The sequence below is a fragment of the Trachemys scripta genome, chromosome 11 (assembly GCF_013100865.1).
Source record: "Trachemys scripta elegans isolate TJP31775 chromosome 11, CAS_Tse_1.0, whole genome shotgun sequence".
Classification (NCBI taxonomy): Eukaryota; Metazoa; Chordata; order Testudines; family Emydidae; genus Trachemys; species Trachemys scripta.
This window is the reverse complement of record NC_048308.1, coordinates 7955011-7975805: the sequence shown is the minus strand read 5'-3', so window position 1 is coordinate 7975805 and position 20795 is coordinate 7955011. Positions and strand designations below refer to the sequence as shown.

Below are 20795 nucleotides of genomic sequence, written 5' to 3'. Positions count from 1 at the left end.
TGAATGAGGAATGGCTTTTGAGATTTAATAAATAACGTACTATAATAAAAAGGAGTATTGGGCTCAAATTACCTAGTATAAAGAGTACCACTCCAATTTGGAAATGATCTGTTATCAGTCAAGATGTTGCATGCTGATTTTAAATTTGCCTGTGGAGTTCCTTGATTATGGTGAGGGAATAAGATTAAATGAATGGGTCAAATTCTGTCCCAACTTGAAACCCGAAAGCCCATAAAGTTAAGCAGGGGTGTATGAGTATAAATGATGGGAGAATTTAGCCCACCATTTGTATAGCATGTGCTCATGTTGATTTATTTACGGTGCTAAGTGTTGATTAAATGCAGTATCACATTTAGATTACTTACAGTATTAAAATACCAAATTTTAATAATCTGCATAGGAAATAATTAAAAAAAAAATCAAAATAAAAGGGAATTGTATTTAGTCACAGTGGATTTAAATGTCTGCCCTACTGTAAAATTGTGAGAATTGGGAAATACAAGAAATTTAGGGCTTGTCTACGTATACAGCGCTGCAGCTTGCGCCCCCGTAGTGCTTAGTGAAGATGCTACCTGCGCCGATGGGAGAACTTCTCCCGTCAGCGTGGGTATCCATCTCCCCAAGAGGCATGTCAACGAGAGAAGCCCTACCATTGACCAGTTCTGTCTACACCAGGAGTTTGGTCAGTATAACTGCATCGCTCAGGTGTGTGGATTTTCTACTCCCCGAGCAACTTAGTTATATTGACTTAAGTCTGTAATATAGACCAAGCCTCAGTGTGTTTCCTTTGCAAAAAGAAGTTTTCACAACTTCAGCGTTAGGTGAGGGGAAGAATTGAAATAATCTTAACAGAGTAACCGAGGTTATGCAGCAAGAGTGAGCTTGTATTATCCAGCAATGCGTCTTACAGGTAGGTGAGATTCGAGATACGGAATTTTATGGTTGTAATTTTTTTCTGTAAAGTAACATTTTTGCAAACTACTGCATTTCTGTAACACCTGTTGCTTGATTCTCGGCTAATGAGTGAATTTCCTGACACTGCTCTTCAAATGGGTTTTCGAATGGCACTGCTGTTTTGTGCACTAGAATGATTTCTGACTTGTATCTGTTTCCAGTCTTGTAGCACCTTTCACTTATTTATACATGAATGTGACCTATTTAGATACAATGAACTCAAACTTAATAGAAACAAAGTGGCATACTGAATACTCCCAACAGCTCAAGAACAGAAATCTGGAAACAAGTAAAATGAGAATTCATTGATAGACAGAGAGGCGGACAATCCAGCCTGCTTGCCAGGAATAGGTATATAGCAGTTTTGGCGAAGGGGTGGTTTAAAGGGGATACTACAAAATCAGAGACCTGTCTGTCAGAGATGCAAGTTAGTGCTTCTAATAACTCATTCTGCCTTGACACAAGCAGTTTGTTCCTACTCTCAGGCATTTGACATGCTCATTGAATGTTGGCTCTAGTTTAATCAGTGTCCAGTTGAAAATGGATTGTTGTTTTTTAAATACATCTGTTACTCTTATCTTATCATTGTATGGTAGTTATGCAGACATATCACAAAAGAAACATGCAGACTGATTTGAATTAAAACCCAGTGTCTAAGCCAGGGATTGGCCCAGTAGAAAGGAGAGTGACCGAGGATATGTCTATACAACAAAGAAAAATCCGTGGCTGGCCTGTGCCAGTCCACTCCTGCTCGTGGGCCCCAAGCTGCGGGGCTGTTTCATTGCTGTGTAGACTTCCAGGCTTGGGCTGGAGCTGGAGTTCTTGGACCCTCCCACTCTGCAGTGTCCTAGAGCCCAGGCTCCAGCCCAAGCCCGTAATAAACAGCCCCATAGCCCAAGCCCGTGAGCCTGAGTTGGCTGGCACAGGCCAGCCGCAGTTTTTTCGTTGATGTGTAGACATACCCTGTCTGACCTGCACCGGTTCTGGAACACTGGCTACAGGGCAGGCTTACCTACCCAGGAGGAAATTCAAGCCTGCTGTGATGAGTCAAAAGGTCCAAAGATAATCTCTGTATAAAGGGAGTGTCACAGAAACTCATGAAATGAACTTCCTGTTTCTCCCATGCCTAGCAGCTCACTGTTCTGGTCTTCCTATTTTGGGGACCACAGTCACCCTAGAGCTGGTTTACCCCCAAGAAAAGAGAATAGTAGAGTCTAACCAGAAGGTTACCCTTCCTTCAGTAGGCTACTTTAAGGGTACCATCATAATTACTGCTGGATTGACCCTTCAAACTAGAAAGCTCTCTGATTTATCAGGAGCTTCCCCTATGCAATTTTTCAGTTTCGCCTCAACTCTGACCTGGAGGGATCCCTGTATGGGTGAGAGGACAGTTGAGTCTTCATGACTGATTCAGTCCTATATATCTCTGCTGAGGTTGCCAAGAATGATTACAGTTGTGATTATTCTTTTTAGTATTTTCCTCTGGTATCTGGATTGTGACCACAGACTCGTGGTATATGCCACACCAAGAACCATCAAGAAATGCTTTTCATTTATTGCCGAGCTGGGTTCAGTTTGAACCTATGACCCAGAAGTTGTGTTCACTTTTGCTTGATTATAAAACAAGAGAGGTAGCTCAAGAACTGTCATAGGACCAAATCCTGAAGTTCTTAAACTAAACACCCACTGATGTCAATGGGAATTTTGCCTGTATATACTGCAGGATTTCACTATATGCGGCTGTGTGCATGCACACAGAACCAGATATTACAAGCCACACAGTACATCCGTGGGTTTCTGATTAGAATCAAACCCCTTTACCAGGCTTTCTTCTCCTTGCTCTTTTCCAGGGAAATTCCATTGTCTAAAAACATCAAAGGTTGAATCCAGGCACATTTACAGAGCATAGTTCACTTACAGTATTTTAGGAATTGTGTTTAAAAGCTACATCCATTATCTGATATATATTGAATAAAAGAGGCAGGCACCAGCCTGTGTAAAATCTGTGTAAATTATATTAATAATAATAATAATAACTGTAAACATCTAAACCAACACTAAAGGCCAAAGCAGTGACCTGAAGGAGACTGATGGAGTATTCTTGTCTCATTTTGTTTCTGTTAAACTTTCTTTCTTTCTTTCTTTCTTTCTTTCTTTCTTTCTTTCTTTCTTTCTTTCTTTCTTTCTCAGGAAGCATGAGAACACTAAACCACTCAGATTATAGTTTCTTTTTTTTCCTCCCTTTTTTCCTCTGTTTTCTCTCTTCCCCCCGATCCCTTTGTCTGATCACTGCAGTCGTTTCTGGGGTTGGAGTGCAGATGGGCTGTCGAAGCACCCCCCTCCCCTTTCTCAGCCTAACTCCATCCCCACTGCTCCTTCCCACAAGACTTTCAGACGCTCTTACTCGCCCAGGTAACAAGCTACCTGTTAAACCAACTTGTCTGAGGTGTCACAATATTATTTACCTTTCACGTGATGGAATTTTCTCAAAATGGGACAGGATGTTTCTGGAGATTTTCATCCAAAGGAGGATAAACCCCGGGCTCTTGGTGGTCTATGAAGCTCTGTGAGAATGGAACTAGCTGCTTTCTCGTCTGCTGGAAATCATAGAGTATTAACTTGCAGAGACTGCAGGTGGCATTTCTGTCATTCATTCCTTACACAGGAAAGCGCAGCATTGAAAAAAGCCTGAGATTGAATCTTCTGGGAAGTCTTTCTCCTGTTGTGTTTCATACAGTTTGAATTCCAATGCAGAACTCAGTAATTCTCCAGTTTCAGCTGTTCTGATTATACCACATGATACGCAGTCTCAGTGTGACCTTCTGGGCTAGGTCTTTGAACGGAGGCACCTAAATTACCCATGCGAAATATGCCTGGATGCACACAAATAGGCACTTGCAAATACAAGCTGGGATCTCCCAGGGCTGTTGTGAGGAGTTAATGGCTATAAAGCACCGTGAAGATGAAACATGCACACGATATTGCAGTACTTGCCTGCCCACTAGGATCATAGAGGTTCCCATGTGGCTGTCTAACATCATGAAAAAAATAATTGATTATTGAATGTCATTGTCACAGGAGGTTTTCAGCAACTATTTACCACTGCTTAGGATTAGCATTTGCCCCTGTTTTGACCCTTTCTGGCCTCTACCTGTAGGGTGGGCTGAACCAGAATTACAAATGTTGCTCTTCAGGCACATCTCTAATTTAGATTGCGGGGTTTATTTAGGAAGATAGGTTCAAATCCTGAAGTTTTTCCCCAGGCAAAACTCCCATTGACTGTGCTTACTCCTGACTTGAATGAAAATATTGCCTTAGAGAGGACTGTATTTTTTTCCCATAAGCAAGAAGTTCCAAACTGGAAAATATTAAACAATGGTGTCAGAGCTGTATTAGGAGACTTTCATTGAGTGCACATTTTATGCAGTGTTGGCTAAGCTAAAGATAGTCAAAAAACTAAACATTTTCAAAAGTTGCGGGACAAGTTATTGAGCTTGCAGGTGGAATTCCAGGGCCTGTGTTGTGCAGGAAATCAGACTAGATGATAATAATGGTCCCTACTGGACTTAAAATCTGTGAATCTAGGACAGGGGTCGGCAACGTTGGGCACGCGGCTCGCCAGGGTAAGCACCCTGGCGGGCCGGGCCAGTTTATTTGCCTGCTGATGCGGCAGGTTCGGCCGATTGCGGCCCCCACTGGCCGCGGTTCGCTGTCCCAGGCCAATGAGGGCAGCAGGAAGCCGCGGCTAGCACATCCCTCGCCCACGCTGCTTCTCGCCACCCCCATTGGCCCGGGATGGCGAACCCTCGTGAGTGGGGGCCGCGATTGGCTGTACCTGCCACGTCAGCAGGTAAATAAACTGGCCCGGCCCGCCAGGGTGCTTACCCTTGCAAGCCGCGTGCCAAACGTTGCCGACCCCGATCTAGGACATTCTCAGAGACAGGTATTTGAAGTTAATGAGCAAAATAGAATTGTTTTTTCTTTAGAATCTACTTAAATATATAGAAATCAGGATCAGTAAGATCAATATGATTCTGATTTAGAGTCTGATCCAGTAACATAGAAATCAACCCATTGGTGTAAGTGGAATTTGGATCTGGCCCTTCTTGTCTAGCCTCTAGTCCACCTTTGATTACCAAGCACTAAGATATGCCTGTCGTGACCACAAGCTGATAACATCGAGGTATACGCCAGCCATAAGCTTGAAAGTGAAAGGAGGAACTGCAAGCAGGTGGAATTACGGGGTGCTGCTTAAGGATGCTAAACTGTCGATTACCTAGCTAATTGTGTCACCAATTAAAAAACACTGTTTTAAGAAAATAAAATACTTTTCAGACACCAGACAAGGAAGCAAGATTGGTAAATTGCCATATTGTGTTTGATACCGTGACAGACGGAAAATAATGTTGTGACATCCCTAAAAGCTGCTTATCTCTACACATCTCTTCTTGTTCATCCTGTGACTCTTCCAGTTTTCTGCATGGGTCATTATTTTTTCTGTTGTGGTTGACAGTCTGTTTTTTGGAAGGTAGGTGTAGATCCATCTGACATTTATTTGTGTTTCCATCATATTACCTATATAGTAAACAAACACGTACTGGCAAATGGATGGATGTGTTTGTTCACATATAGAGTATTCTTTCATTTAAAATGCAAAACTGTGCTCTCCCATTATGGGATCTCTTTCACAGATTCACTGTTGAGATATGAAAATAGGCAGATGGCATGTGAATTTAGAAGCCGCTGAAGTCTTTAAATTTCATAAAATTTTTAATTTGTGCCATAAGGAACACTCCCAACCACTGTCCCTCACACAGAAATGTTCCTCTTTGTTCGGATCTTGCTTTATTGCTTTGGCATCACAAATCCTTTATTTTGATCAATTCTTTGGGAGTTGGTTCGCTGCAGTATCAGTTTTTATTGTTTTAGGTATAAATTCTATCTTCATGTACATGTTGTGTGTATGGATATGTAAGGGCAAAATTTGGCCTTTAGTATTTGTCAGACGAGTATTGTCCTTTAAGAGAAGGGGTAATAATTGTAGCAGAAGCCTGGGGAATCAGTATTCCTGGAGTTCTGTTCTTGATTCGGCTTGTTTTTTATTGTGTGACCTTGGGCAAATCATTTAACCACTCCGTGTCTGTTTGCTGTTTGTAAAATAGGTATAATAACTCCGACTTGCACTTACCTCATGGAGTGATTTGCTACTCATTTAACCGTTTGCAAAACTCTTGCTATCCTTGATTGAAAGATGATTGAGTGAGCTCAACATAATGTGTTAAAGTTGATATCAACTCAGACTTGTCTGACTCCTTTCTGATGTCCATCAGGAACCCAAAAAGGCCTCCAGTTTCCATTTGTACAGGGTCCAGCCATACCTTGCATTTTAGAGCAATTTTAAACATTATCCATCCTTTGATAGCCTGAAAGGTCTGCAATTTTATAATTCCTCAAGGTTCATAAGCAGCTTTTGTTCCCAGCTCCCAGCCTGTTAAAGGGTTTCATTTTTCCTTCCAGCCAGACCTTGCCTCAGAGACGTTGTTTGTTTAGAGTTCGGGAGTTGTCCTTTGGTTTCTTTGCCAAAACATACGACGTACATTCCGTACTAGTGCTCATGCCTGTGCTGTTGTTTCTGAGTGAGTGTATTGACAGAGAGCCAGGGATTATATCTATTTCTAATATTCTTTACTCCCAAAGAAGTCAAGAGACCTACATCTTTTCCTTCTTCTGAAGTTCTAGAATCTCTTCCAGAAGGAATGAGAGGTTATAGGTAATGTTCTACCTTATTCTGTAGAAAGATGGCCTATGTGTCCACAAGTCAAAAGAAGCTTCCCATTTCCTGATTCCTCCACCCTGCAAGGAATTTCTTTGTTTTGTGATAGGATGATGCAGATATTTCATTCTGGGCGCCTTTCTCTAAGCCATCATGTCTTCTTCCAAATTGTCCACAAACTGAAACCCACCTGTGGAGACAGGGAGTCCACATCTGCCATTTATTGTCCAGAGAGTTGATGATGCGCATGTCCCTAAATCCTTTGGTCTATTTGTTCCTTGGTTTCTGAGACCTTAGGTTCCTCCAGAAAAAACTGGATGGTCTCCATGAAATACCTTTGTAGGTGCTGATTTAGACATTACTACAAACTCAGCTTCTCCTCCCCTAGGCAGAACAGAGTTCTGCCAATAACTCTTTATTCTTTTTAATTTTGGAGCAGGCAGGGGCTTATCTTTTTTCCAGTTTTTTTCCTACACCTTTTATACCTTTTTCCCTTGTGTAAGAGTCATTTTTCTTGTGAGACTCCAGAGGATGCCATTTCAGATAGCTCTTAAGGGAAGTCCAGAGACTCAGATATGCCTTACCATGAGTGAACACTTCCTAGTGGTCTTGTGGTGGAATCAAAAGTCTAGTTTGAGATAGAGAGTCAGTTTTCCCAGTGTCATCTTCAATAGTAATGAATTTCCACTAACAGACCATTATGCAAATGTTTTCATTTTTATTATTGTAAGAATTTAAATGAAATTAAGTGAGTCAAGTCTCAAGTTAAGGCTAGGTTTCTGACTATGAAAACTAGGGCACTTACTGTGGAATTTAACTAACAGTGCACCGAATTCTCCTCTCGTTTACACTACTATAACTCCATTGACTTCAATGGAATTGGTCATTAATTATATCTGTGTGAAAAGGGAATTAGACCCAAAATCTGCCTAGGTTCTGTCCACATTTTGTTACAAGCCGCTGTTAGAAATAGAACTCCAACTCATCCCGTTTCGAGCTGGCAATAATGTTATTCAAGGTCAAAAGTTGATTCTTACTTTGGTATGTGACATCTTACAATATGCCTTTGACCTTTAGCATGCTGGATTATGACACGGAGAACCTAAATTCCGATGAAATCTACAGCTCTCTTCGTGGAGTCACAGAGGCAATTGAAAAGTTTAGTTTCCGTAGTCAAGAGGATCTGAATGAACCAATCAAGCGTGATGGAAAGAAGGACTGTGACGTAAGTAGGCTATTAATAAGATTCTAAAACACATACAATTGCCTAGTCCTAAAATCATGGAGCCAAATTCTATAGACCCTTACTCACGTCAAACTCCATTTGAAATTCACTTCTCTTGACTTCAGCGGGAGTTTGGACTTAGTAAGAAATAAATGCTAATATTGGATTTCTCAACATAGAACATGTATTAAGGCTTATGACAGAAAAAGTAAGATACAAATCTTCAAAATGCATTGTTTCCCCCCAATTTGTATCTAATTCATATGAAGGTTTCATAGTAACTTACTGTTCAAATCACGGAATAGTACCTTGTACTGCATGTGGTTTCCTGGAGGTCAGTGGAACTATTTGTGATAAAAGGTGTTAGTCATCATGCTTCTTAAGGAGGGCAAAATTGGGGCCATTAATGGTTTTAAATGCTTCAGTAAGTTAAATTTCTGCTTCTTATAGGGAAAAAGATACATTTAGGTTAGCATAATGTCACTCAAGTATATTTTAAAGCCACATATTCTCTGGGCTTTTGGAAGACTTTTTTTAAAGTCATCATAACAAATTTTGGGCATTAACTTGTGCTCATGATGCTAAAATTGAGACCTGACCCTCCCTTGCCACTGAGACCTGAGGTTTCCTGACATTCCTGGTAGAATTTTCAGAGTTGGACTCTCATTAACCTCAATACAAGTCCACGTTTTTTCAAAGTTTCACTTGCTTCTTTTGCAACTTCGTTTTCAAGAATATATGTACCTGAGCCTGCTTAGTGATCTCTTTCTGGGTTTTTTGCCAAGTTGCAGGAGTTTGTGCAAACTTAGGAGTAGCTAGTGTCATTTTATTTGTTGACTTATGCTCAAGTTTTCACCAATGAAATCTTTTGGGACAGTAATAGGTACATAATTCATGAAAAGAGACAATATCAACATTTTAATTAATCTTCAGCAAATTAGATTACATGCACAATTTATAATGATTGGTTTTATTTTAGTGGATATTGGTATTAAATCTACAAGGCTGCATCTCTGGTGAGATTAAAAGAATAATCTAAAATTCCATTCCTGTTTTGTCTGATCCGTTCAGGTGTCTCGAGATGGTGGAATAGCCGCACCTGCCAGCGATGTACGTGGAAGCAGTGAGGTCATGGAAGGAGGAAGGATGGCTCTAGATAACAAAACCTCTCTACTTAATACTCAGCCTCCACGCGCCTTTTCAGGGCCCCGAGCCCGAGATTACAATCCCTACCCTTATTCGGACACAATCAACACCTACGACAAGACTGCCTTGAAAGAGGCTGTGTTTGATGATGATATGGATCAGCTACGGGATGGTTGGTATCACCTTGTATTATAAATTCTCAAGCAGTTAGTTTTGTTCTGTATTTTACATTTACATGTTTAAATTGTCATGGGACACAACTCTGCAAATCATTTCTTTATATAACTATACATCCTGTTTTACTCAAGTAAGGGTTCAAGTGACTGCATGAGTAACAGAACTTGCATGTAGGTTTATTAGGCAACATTGTCATTTGTTTCAATTCTGTTTCACCTGTATTGTTTTATTCATAACCTCTCTCAGTGCTGGCTCTGCTGCCATTAAAGTTAATGCAAATTTTGCTGTTGACTTAATTGGGAGAAGAATTAAACCCCTAAATTGTTGTGTGGGAACTCTTTCTATTGTGTGTATAGGCACTCCTAATATGGGGAGTGGGGTTTTTTATGTGCATGTATATACTCATAAATAAAAAAGTTTGTTAGAAAATAATTTAGATTGAAAATGGGTATCAATGGATTCTAATTAGCAACCAGAAATTGAATAATATTGTCTAGAAATAATGCTTCATTTTCAAAAGTCTGGTAATGAGCAATTAAGAGATGCAGTCATTTCATTCATGCCCTCTATTCCTTCTTCACTTTCTATCACCCTATCCAAGTTGCACATTGAAGTGCATGGGTAGCCAGGCATAAATTAGAACAGTCCTAAAAAGATCCTAGAATTTGTGTGTTCCTGACTAGAGTCTGTTTCTAACCAGTCTTTTGGGGCTTTATTTCAAATATGGGGTTGCCATGTGCCCAGTATTTCTGGCCTGGGTTTGGGACATCCCAATCATAAATCCTGAAAGCGCTGGCAGGTGCTTTTTTTCCCCAGTGAAATTGACTTGTTTTCATTTGTCCTAGAAGTATCCATTGATCATTCTGATTTGGTGGCTGATCTTCTGAAAGAACTGTCCAACCACAATGAACGGGTGGAAGAACGGAAAGGAGCCCTGCTCGAGCTATTGAAGATCACGCGAGAAGATAACCTGGGAGTTTGGGAGGAACATTTCAAAACCATTTTGCTCTTGCTGCTAGAAACACTTGGAGACAAAGATGTAAGATGCTGGTGTTATATTTAACTCTCTTGTACATCATTTATTCTTAGATGACAGTTTTGTCCATGTGAGTTCTGTTGACAATCCTTTCATGTTCAATCATCTCACTGATGGATTTTGAGTTGCCTTATAATAATAATGTATGGAGATATCCTATCTCCTAGAACTGGAAGGGACCCTGAAAGGTCATCGAGTCCAGCCCCCTGCCTTCACTAGCAGGACCAAGTACTGATTTTGCCCCAGATCCCTAAGTGGCCCCCTCAAGGATTGAACTCACAAATCTGGGTTTATCAGGCCAATGCTCAAACCACTGAGCTATCCCTCCACCCAAATGCCTTCAAATGCTTGACTTGTGTTCCCAGAGTATTATGCCAGTAGCAGCCAATAATAATAATAATAATAAAAACAGTGTTTTAATGGGGAAGAATGGCCTTGGCATTAAACAGGCTACAATGGCATACAATAGGAAATACAGATGTAGAACTACTGCAAAAGTTTTAATAGATGATAGTTGACAAGAAAGACTATTTATGGGCCAAATTTTCATCACTTAGATGACTTCAGTCCCTAAGTATGCCCACAAATTAGTGCCATAGTCATCTAAGTGACCTTGATTACATTGGCAAATAATTATGGACAAATACTTGTTCAAAGGATTGGGGGTATTTTTATCCTGGTTCAGTACCACTGCATGCTTGTTGTGTTCAATAATAAAACATCTGAAGTCCTTTTGAATCTGTTCCCCATTTGCAAAATGAAAATATAATTCTGACGCAGAGTAGATAGTTTACATTTTGACAATTGTTACTTGTAATTTACGCATCACCGTCTGTAGGGTCAGCTCTTGTTATCATACATCAGAAGATATGGTGATCTAAGCTGAGGACAACTAAATTGTGTTAGCATGTGAATTGTACAGGTGAATAGCAAAGAACCAGGATGTACTTTAATGGTTCAGTTTGGAATTAGTCCTCTGCTGAAATTATAGTCACTGTTTGGAATGGCTGCAATCCAAAAACTTGGTATAACAGTTATATAACTCAAGCGGTTGTTCTAGTATTCTCACTAATAATGAACTTTTGCTGTAAAGGGTCAGTGCATGAATCAGAGGTGTGGCTGCATTAACTGAATGCTTAGAGCCATGAAAGTAGTTTCCATAAAAGCTACAAAAACATGAAGTAGATTCATTGCATCTGTATATGAAACACTGTCACTTTAAAGATGGATAGTGTGAAATCTGCAGAACTCGGTAAAACAGGAAAGTAAAAACAAATATAATCTGAGCTTCATTATCTGTTCCCCGTGATACAGGTTTACTGCTTTTCAGCACTAATTTATATTTCGCTGGAGTAAGATATTGGATTTAGCAAATGTTATATTTGTTCTGGTTCTTTCTCCATCAGTGAGAATGCACTTGTCTATATGAATCTTTGTACCGTGGGGAGAGCTCTGAACCAATTCTGCCCTCAGTTGCATTGATTTTAATCCCTAGTCACTCCACTGGAATTTGTGGAGTGACTCGTGACTTATGTTTGTGCAATTGCCCGCAGAATATGGCCAACATTATCATTTTGAAGTTAAATTATTTTGTTTCCAACTTGTATTTCTCTTTGGTTAAGCATTCAATAAGAGCCCTGGCATTAAGAGTATTGCGGGAGATCTTAAGAAACCAGCCAGCAAGATTTAAAAACTACGCAGAGCTAACCATCATGAAAACACTGGAAGCACATAAGGATTCCCATAAAGAGGTAAGCGATCCATGCTATTTTAACTCTTAAAATAGAATACGCACTGATCAAAGAAATGGAAAACGACATCCTCAGGGTTTATGAAGTAAACAGATTTGACCCATCTTGGAAAAAAAAACCCAACAACCCTTAATATAAAAGGTTTCTTGGTGTAGTCAACTTTGTAGCTGATCCTTGCTGCATTGGAAGGAAACTGGATATGAAACTATATTGTATGTGGAGGCCAATTCTTGCAATCAGCTTTACCTATCATTAATATCAATGGCAGGATATGGCTTTATGGCAGGAAAGACACGCTCTTGATTACCGTGAAGAGCATGCTAACAGCAAAATCCAGCCTGTGTCTATGCAGGTTTGTAAGGACAGGGAAGGCAATAATGAACGCACAGTCAGTGCACAAGCAGCAATTCTACGTGATGGGGAGGGATAGATGAACTTGGACCACAGCGTGGCAGAATTAGTGAATGGACAGCAAAAAATGGACAAAGAAGGCGTGATATAGAGGGGAAGGGGGAAGTCACGAAGAGAACTGGTGAATGCACATTCAGCCATGCCAGCCATGTGCAGAAGTCCACAACTTCCTCCTGCAGCGACAAGTGCCCCACAGCATCACAGCCATGCCCGGTGGGAGATTCTATCATGCAACAGCAGGATCTCTATTAAACTCAATGCACCTGACGCCTGCCTGAGGACATGCTGCCTTTTGTCAGGATGGTCAGGATTTGACCCTTTGTTGGATTGGTTTATTTATTCTTTTATCTTCCTGCTGCAGCAGGGATCCACTGAACAAAAAAAAAGAAAAGAAAAAAAAGCATCACACTAGAATCCTTGAGGTAACATTTATATGTGGGTCACCTGTCATGGCATATTTTCCATGGCAAGTGACCCACATAAAAAGATCATGACAATTATGCACGTATATTAAACTCCAGAAAGTGACTAATCTAACTTCTCTGTTTCTCTAAGCTACATATTTTCCAATGAGAACCAAATCCTTCCTGCTAATTTAGTCAACTCCTTATTAATAAGCTTTGCCCTTTGATGCAGCAGAAGGAAAGTGTTGTCCTAAGCTAAAAAGACTTCTACACCTCTACACTATAAGTGTTGTTGGCCATCAGAAAGTTCATCAGACAGATAAGGCTGCCACATCGGATCGTGTAACTGCTGCAAAAGTAGTTTTTGTTAGATTCCGCAGAAGGTTGTACTGTCTGTTTAAAAACAACAGCAAAAGGACTGAACATGTAACATCTGTCTAAAAAAGTAGCAAAGGCAGAAACTATTTTAATTAGGGCTGCCAATTAATCGCAGTTAACTCAAGCAATTAACTCAAAAAAATTAATCGCGATTAAAAAATTAATCGCGATTAATTGTACTTATAACAATAGAATACCAATTGAAATGTATTAAATATTTGTGGATGTTTTTCTAGATTTTCAATATTGATTTCAATTACAACACAGAATACATAGTGCACAGTGCTCACTTTATATTATTATTATTATTATTACAAATATACGCACTGTAAAAATAATAAACAAAAGAAATAGTATTTTTCAATTCACCTCCATACAAGTGCAATCTCTTTATTGTGAAAGTGAATATCTTGAAGTGCAATCTCTTTATTGTGAAAGTGTAACTTACAAAGACAGATTTTTTTTTTTTGGTTACATAACTGCACTCAAAAACAAAACAGTATAAAGCCTACAAGTCCACTCAGTCCTACTTCTTTGTCAGCCAATTACTCAGACAAACAAGGTTGGTTACAATTTGCAGAAGATAATGCTGCTTGCTTCTTATTCACAGTGTCACCTGAAAGTGAGAACAGGCGTTCTCATGACACTTTTGTAGCCGGCGTTGCAAGGTATTTACATGCCAGATATGCTAAACATTCGTCTGCCCTTTCATGCTTTGGCCACCGTTCCAGAGGACATGCTTCCATGCAGATGATGCTCGTTAAAAAAATAATACATCAGTTAAATTTGTGACTGTACTCCTTGGGGGGAGAATTGTATGCCTCCTGCTCTGTTTTACCCACATTCTGCATATATTTCATGTTATAGCAGTCTCGGATGATGACCCAGCACATGTTTGTTTTAAGAACACTTTCACAGCAGATTTGACAAAACACAAAGAAGGTACCGATGTAAGATTTCTAAAAATAGCTACAGCACTCGATCCAAGGTTTAAGAATTGGAAGTGCCTTCCAAAAACTGAGAGGGACGAGGTGTGGAGCGTGCTTTTAGAAGTCTTAAAAGAGCAACACTCTGATGCGGAAGCTACAGAACCCGAACCACCAAAAAAGAAAATGAACCTTCTGCTGGTGGCATCTGACTCAGATGATAAAAATGAACATGAGTCAGTCAGTCTGCACTGCTTTGGATGGTTATCGAGCAGAACCCATCATCAGCATGGAAGCATGTTCTTTGGAATGGTGGTTGAAGCATAAAGGGACGTATGAATCTTTAGTGCATCTGGCACGTAAATATCTTGCAAAGCCAGCTACAACAGTGCCATGTGAACGCCTGCTCCACTTTCAGGTGACATTGTAAACAAGAAGTAGCCAGCAGGTTGGTTTTGCAAATTGTAATCAAGCTTGTTTGTCTGAGTGATTGGCTGACCAAGAAGTAGGACTGAGTGGACTTGTATGCTCTAAAGTTTTACATTATTTTATTTTTGTATGCAGTTTTTTTTGTACTGACACCTCTACCCCGATATAACACGACCCGATATAACATGAATTCATATATAACGCAGTAAAGCAGTGCTCCGGGGGGCGGGGTTGCGCACTTCGGCGGACCAAAGCAAGTTCGATATCACGCGGTTTCACCTATAATGCGGTAAGATTTTTTGGCTCCCGAGGACAGCGTTATATCGGTAGAGGTGTAATTCTACATTAGAAAGTTCAATTGTCATGATAAAGAGATTGAACTACAGTACTTATATGAGGTGAATTGAAAAATACAATTCTTTTGTTTTTTACAGTGCAAATATTTGTAATAAAAAATAAATATAAAGTGAGCACTGTACACTTTGTATTCTGTACTGTAATTGCAATTAATATATTTGAAAATGCAGAAACATCAAAAATATTTAAAATAAATGGTATTCTATTGTTGTTTAACAATCGCGATTACTTTTTTTATCACTTGACAGCCCTAATTTTAATCCTTTAATAAATCGGCATTGCCATACTCTCCAGTCTCAGATTTAGTGTTTTCCACACTGCTGTCATTTTCTATACAGAGGAATAAGTTGTAATTGTAAATTGGTTTCCTGATAAAGCAGTCAGACAAAACATTTTGTTCTGAAGGAGTGCCTTTTATTAGCAGGTTTTTCCTGGTTACATACTTCTCAGCTCACCTTGACTCAGTGCCCTTGTATTTTTTTCCTTCTGAAACTCCTTCAAAAGTTCACACAAAAATCTGCAATCTCGAGCAGCTCCCTTCTCGCTTTTTCCCTTCATCTTTAAAGTCCCCCAGGGCATTTCCCTCCATGTGCAATTGTCAGATTGTGTTGAAATAAAGTATAATGTTTAAAGTTTTATACTTTACACCCTCACATTTTTGCCTGTCTGTTGCATGCAGTTGCGATGCCGAAGGGCTCTTTGGCTTTCATGAGCAGGTATTTCGTGAACAAGTCTAGAAATTAACAGGTCATTTCAACAGTGGAAGAAAGCACAGCCCTTTGGCTAAAGTGCTAGACTGGGAATGAGGCATTTTCTACAGGAAGAGAAGTGTGGTCACAGCTACTTTACCATAGGCAGTTGACAGCCATGCTGTATTCAGTATGACCTTGATCTACAGTTTTATGGACAGTACCTTTATTAATAGACGTAGAATGTAGACAGTATCTATAGACATCTGCAATACAGATCTTTGAATGACTGCTCATTTGCAGGATGCTGCAGACCATGTTCCCATAACATTTAAGGGCAAATAATGGCTGCCCTGTATGGGTGCACTAAGTGGTATCACTGTGGGTGGAGTGGTAGTGCTGTCAGAAGGGCTGAATGCCCCACTGGGATGTCAGTAGGGTCCTGGGTAAAGATACACCTGGGGAAGTGCTCTAGATAGCTTTACCTGTACCTTGAGGTTGCTGAATCAGTTAAGTCTGTGAAACATTAACTGAGAGTCCATTTGAGTATGGCTCAGTTGGTCAAACTCTCACCCCTGGGCCAGAAGGTCATGAATTCCTGTCCCACACTGGAACTCCAGCTCCTACTTGGCACAGAATTTGCAGTGCAGGTCTGGGGGTGGGGTAGGACGTGCTGCACTTTGACATACTCCCATCTCAATGAGAGGTTAAACTAAAGTTCCTTCTGCGTATGTTTGCTGGCTGTCTAGGTGGATGTTAAAGATTTGAGGGCATTTTAAGAGAGTAACTGAGAGGGAGAAGAGACTATCTCAGTGGTCGGACTCTCATTCCCCTCTCACTAAAACAAATTGTAGTGCTAAAGGCGATGTGAGTTATTGTTTAGCATGTTTGCCATGTTACTTTGGGGATATTTGGATATATGAAGTTTACCGCACAAAATCAAATCCTCTTCTATCCAGTGTACTGTGTATACCATCCTTTCACTGATTGCTAATTGTATTTGGAAGATGTTAATGCTCATACATGTGAAGCTCTGACTGCATTGGGAAAAGTCAGACATGGTTCGTGGAGGTTCTCCACAAATTGTGGTCCATGCTGGGGTGGTGTTGCTGCATTTCAGTGGTGGCTGGATTGAGCACTGTGTGTAGTTTAGGCATCCTTCTACGTATGTAAAGCACTTTGGAGTCTTTTGTGGTGGAAGTTACTATATAAATGGACAGTCTGGTCAGTCTCCACCTTATCGCTTGGTATTTGGATGGGCGTTGCATCTAGAGCAGAGATGTTTGGTAGTTGTTCAAACCATCCTTAACAATAGTAGGAAGGAATCTACTAGGAAATGCTTCTTAGCTAAGTGGAAGAGATTTTTCGATTTGGGCTCAACGTTGCCAGATGTCCCAGGAGGGATAGGACATTTCCACTACTCTAGACTATCTGTTGGACCCTGAAGACCTCATGTGTTTCTCTTAGCTCCCTGTGAGTGCACTTGGCAAAGATTAGTGCCTGCTGAGACCCCTAGTGACAACCACTGTATTTTCACCCATCCAGTGACTGTACATTTTCTAAAAGATCTAGTTAGAACCTTCCCTCTAGTAACTAAACCTGCTCCAACATGAGAACTTAACTTGGTGGTCCTCTTGGTGTTAACCAAGTCTCCGTTTGAACTGTTAGCTATATGCTTGCTGTCCCATCTATCTGTGAACATTGACTTTCTAGTGGTCATGACTTTAGTTAGAAGTTGGAGAACTAGGAGCCCATATGGCTGATCCACCTAACACAGTTTTCCATAAGGCTAAGGTTTTGTTGGGACTACACCCAAAATTCACCCCCTAGGTAATCTTAGCCTTTTATCTAAACCAGACAATACACACACCTGTCTTTTTTCCAAAGCCATATGCCACCAATGAGGAGAGGAAACTCCACTCCCTGGACCTATGCTGGTATTTGCACTTTATCTACAAAGACAAAAGTCATTTAGGAAATCACCTAGACTGTTGAAGTCATTGGCAGAACAGGTGAAAGGACAAGCGGGTTCTCCTCTGTTAACAGTCAGCTACTACCCCACCCCCACAGCATGTGAGAGCCCATTCTACCAGAGCCCAGACAGCTTGTTAGCCTCACTTTATGAAGTGCTGCTCTTTGATATCTGTAAAGCGGCAGTGTGGAGCTCTGCACATACCTGCCCAAGACATTATGCACTAGTTCAACCTCTGCAGCTGATGTATCCTTTGGATTTGCAGTCTATCAGTCATCTATACTGTGTAGGTCCTCGCATCCTCCTCCTACATGAGAACTGCTGGTCAGTCACCCACAGTAGAATGCACATAGGGACAAGCACTTGAAGAAGAAAGAGAGGTCACTTACCTTGTACAGTAACTGGAGTTCTTCGAGATGTGAGACCCCTCTCTGTATTCCACTACCTGCCTTCCCCTCTGCTTCCAAAGCTTACAGTAGGGAAGGAACTGAAGAGGCAGTCTGTCCGGATTGCCCTTTATGCCCCTGATCTGGAGCATGCGGAATAGAAGCATGCAGGCACGGGCCAGGAGACACTGCTAGCAAAAATCTTCTGATCTCAGGTCCATGGAGCGCATGTGTACCCCCACAGTGGAATACAGGTAGGGACCACACATCGTGAGATCTCCAGCTGCTATCCAAACCCACACCCTGGACCTTTTGAACTTCACCTGTCAATAGTTATATTGCCTGTCAGTGCCAGAAAGTCATAGAGCTATAGAGAGTGGGGCCAGAGGGACCACCAGATCATATAGTCTGACCTCTTACACGTCACAGGCCACCAACAGCACCCACACCCTAAACCCAACAACTAAAATTAACCAAAGTATTATAGTCCTCAGAAAACTAAACTATTGTGCACCACAGGCAGAAAACAGGAGGGACCAAAGTGCACCAATGCCCGAGGTCCCTGCAGTGGGAAGGAATTGAATAAGTGAGATATACCCAGATACCAGTAAATAACCCACACTCTGCACTGCGGAGAGAGGCAACTCCCCACCCCCACCCCCACGGTCTCTGCCAATCTGACCCAGGAGAAAATTCCTTCCCAATCCTGCAAGTCTCATGGTGTGTACACACATCAGGCAGCCTGACAGTAAAAGCATCTATGGAAGAATTGTGGAGGCTAGTAAAACAGATAGCTCGTACGCCTATAAATGTAAAAAACAACAAAAACAGAATATTAAGGTTACAAAGTGAAGCTCTCAAAAGTCATGAAATGACAACTTCAAGGTTCCTTACTCAGCCTTGCCTCTGCCCCCTGTATATGTACCACTGTTCAGAGCTGCTTCAGTTGTAGCCATAATTATAATGAATGTAAGCATAAGATTAGAGAAATTAGGTTTGATTCTGATTTTTACTTTTCCCTACTTTTATACCAGTCTAACTCCATTGACTTAATTGGAGTCCCTATTTTTTACACTGGTATGAAATAATAATTAGACCCATTGCTACTTAATTGTAAAGAAATATTCAGGGCTTGACAAGAAATTGCTTTTAGTTTAAATTAGCTTTTAGTGCTCAAAGAATGATGTGGGACGTATTATTGTTTGGTGATTTTTTTTATCCCTTTTTGCTTAGAGTTAGTGGGAAAGAACCATCTTTCTGTTCCCAGTTATTTAAAATTAACTCATTTGATCCAGTAAATTTACTCACCCCTGACTAAGGAGAAATGTCGTTTGCCATAAACAATACCATTGATGTGACATTGCTGTGGCCCGTCATAGACCTTAAGGCCAGAAGGGAACATCATGATCATCTCGTTTGGCCACTTGCATGTTGCAGGCCACAGCATCTCACCCGCCCACTCCTTTGTTTCACACCAATAAAATAAACACAGAAATATTCAATTATCTTGGGAAATGGTTACAAAACATCTGCATCAATTTAAAGGTCAGAAAAGGGACTATTTCTTGCTATTGATTTTCTCTTTGCTTTATCTCTATAGAACTAATCCTACAGACCTATGACGTTGATGAATATTTTACCTGTATAAGAGCTGTTAGATGTGTCTTTTCATATATATATATGAAAAGGAAATGGTCCAGTGCATGAAAGATAACATGTAAAGTTAATCTCATTGGTGGTTTAGAAGAAGACTTGTACTAAAGGCCTGATCCCTGTTGAAGCCAGTAGGAGATTTGGGTGCACAATGAATACTGGATTAAGCACTAAATTATTAACTGCCATTTTATTGCTTGAGATGCAACATGGTGGCATTTTGTTGTAAGGTGCCAATGTAGATGTAATGATAGAACAATTTGTCCTGCTGGATCAAAATAGGTGACAGGAACTCTTAAGACACCCTATCCCCTGCAGTGCCTTTCAAAGTGTCTGTGTGTGCGAGAGAGAAAGAACAAAAGAGGCATTTACTCGCTAAGGCGCCAATTCAGGAAAGCACTTAAGCACATGCTTAAATCCCATTGACATCAACTGGATTTCAGCAGGTTCTTAAAGTTAAACGTGTGCTTAAGTGCTTTGCTGAAGTGTGACCTAAATGCAGACCCCATTTACTTGATATGCTCTCACAAGACTAGAAATCTTCCGCTGGCTCTGAACAGAAAATGAATTATGCAATTTTCCCTTCCCTACGTGGTGAAAATTTAGTTCATGGAGAAGTGACCCGATAAAAACAACCAGCTGCTGTCCAAGTAAATTAGGCCCACCCACTGGGAACCTTTAGGCAATGTTTTGAAAAAGTGGGTGTGTAGGTATAATACAACTTGTTTCTATACCAGCTAATCTGGCACTTTCTAATTATGTACAGTATTAGAATGCCACAATTGTAATCAACATCACTATTAATGTAAAATTCCAGTTAGAAAAAAATGCAGTTGTGTGAAAACTCATAAAGTTCAAAAACAGCAGAATTTGTTTTCTAAAAGGTGAGCAAAAATTAATTCCCACAATTAAGATTTAGTCCAAAGGCAACTTTTCATGCTGAGTTTATAATGGCAAAACCGTTGGATCCTTCATTGCCATTTTCACGTTTTGTGGAAAATTATAACCCTGTGACTATATTTCTTGAATGAATAATAATGTTAATGATTGTAGATACCTTTCTGACTAAAAAAAAAATGGGCCCCAATCCTGCAGCATTATATGCATGTAAAACTAAGGGTACGTCTA

General features: G+C 40.4%; 1 protein-coding gene across 31 annotated transcripts in view; it reads left to right on the top strand.

Moving 5' to 3' along the window:
- CLASP1 (cytoplasmic linker associated protein 1) overlaps positions 1-20795 on the top strand; it is a 263544-nt gene that overhangs the window by 228723 nt on the left and 14026 nt on the right. For 15 of the 31 annotated variants that reach the window (XM_034785912.1, XM_034785914.1, XM_034785910.1 and 12 more), the window contains 5 exons: positions 3250-3366; positions 7805-7952; positions 9024-9270; positions 10121-10314; positions 11934-12062. In XM_034785912.1, coding sequence (XP_034641803.1) covers positions 3250-3366; positions 7805-7952; positions 9024-9270; positions 10121-10314; positions 11934-12062 — 835 coding nt within the window. The remainder of the gene's footprint in view (positions 1-3249; positions 3367-7804; positions 7953-9023; positions 9271-10120; positions 10315-11933; positions 12063-20795) is intronic. The other 16 variants (XM_034785921.1, XM_034785925.1, XM_034785932.1 and 13 more) reach the window with 3 other exon arrangements.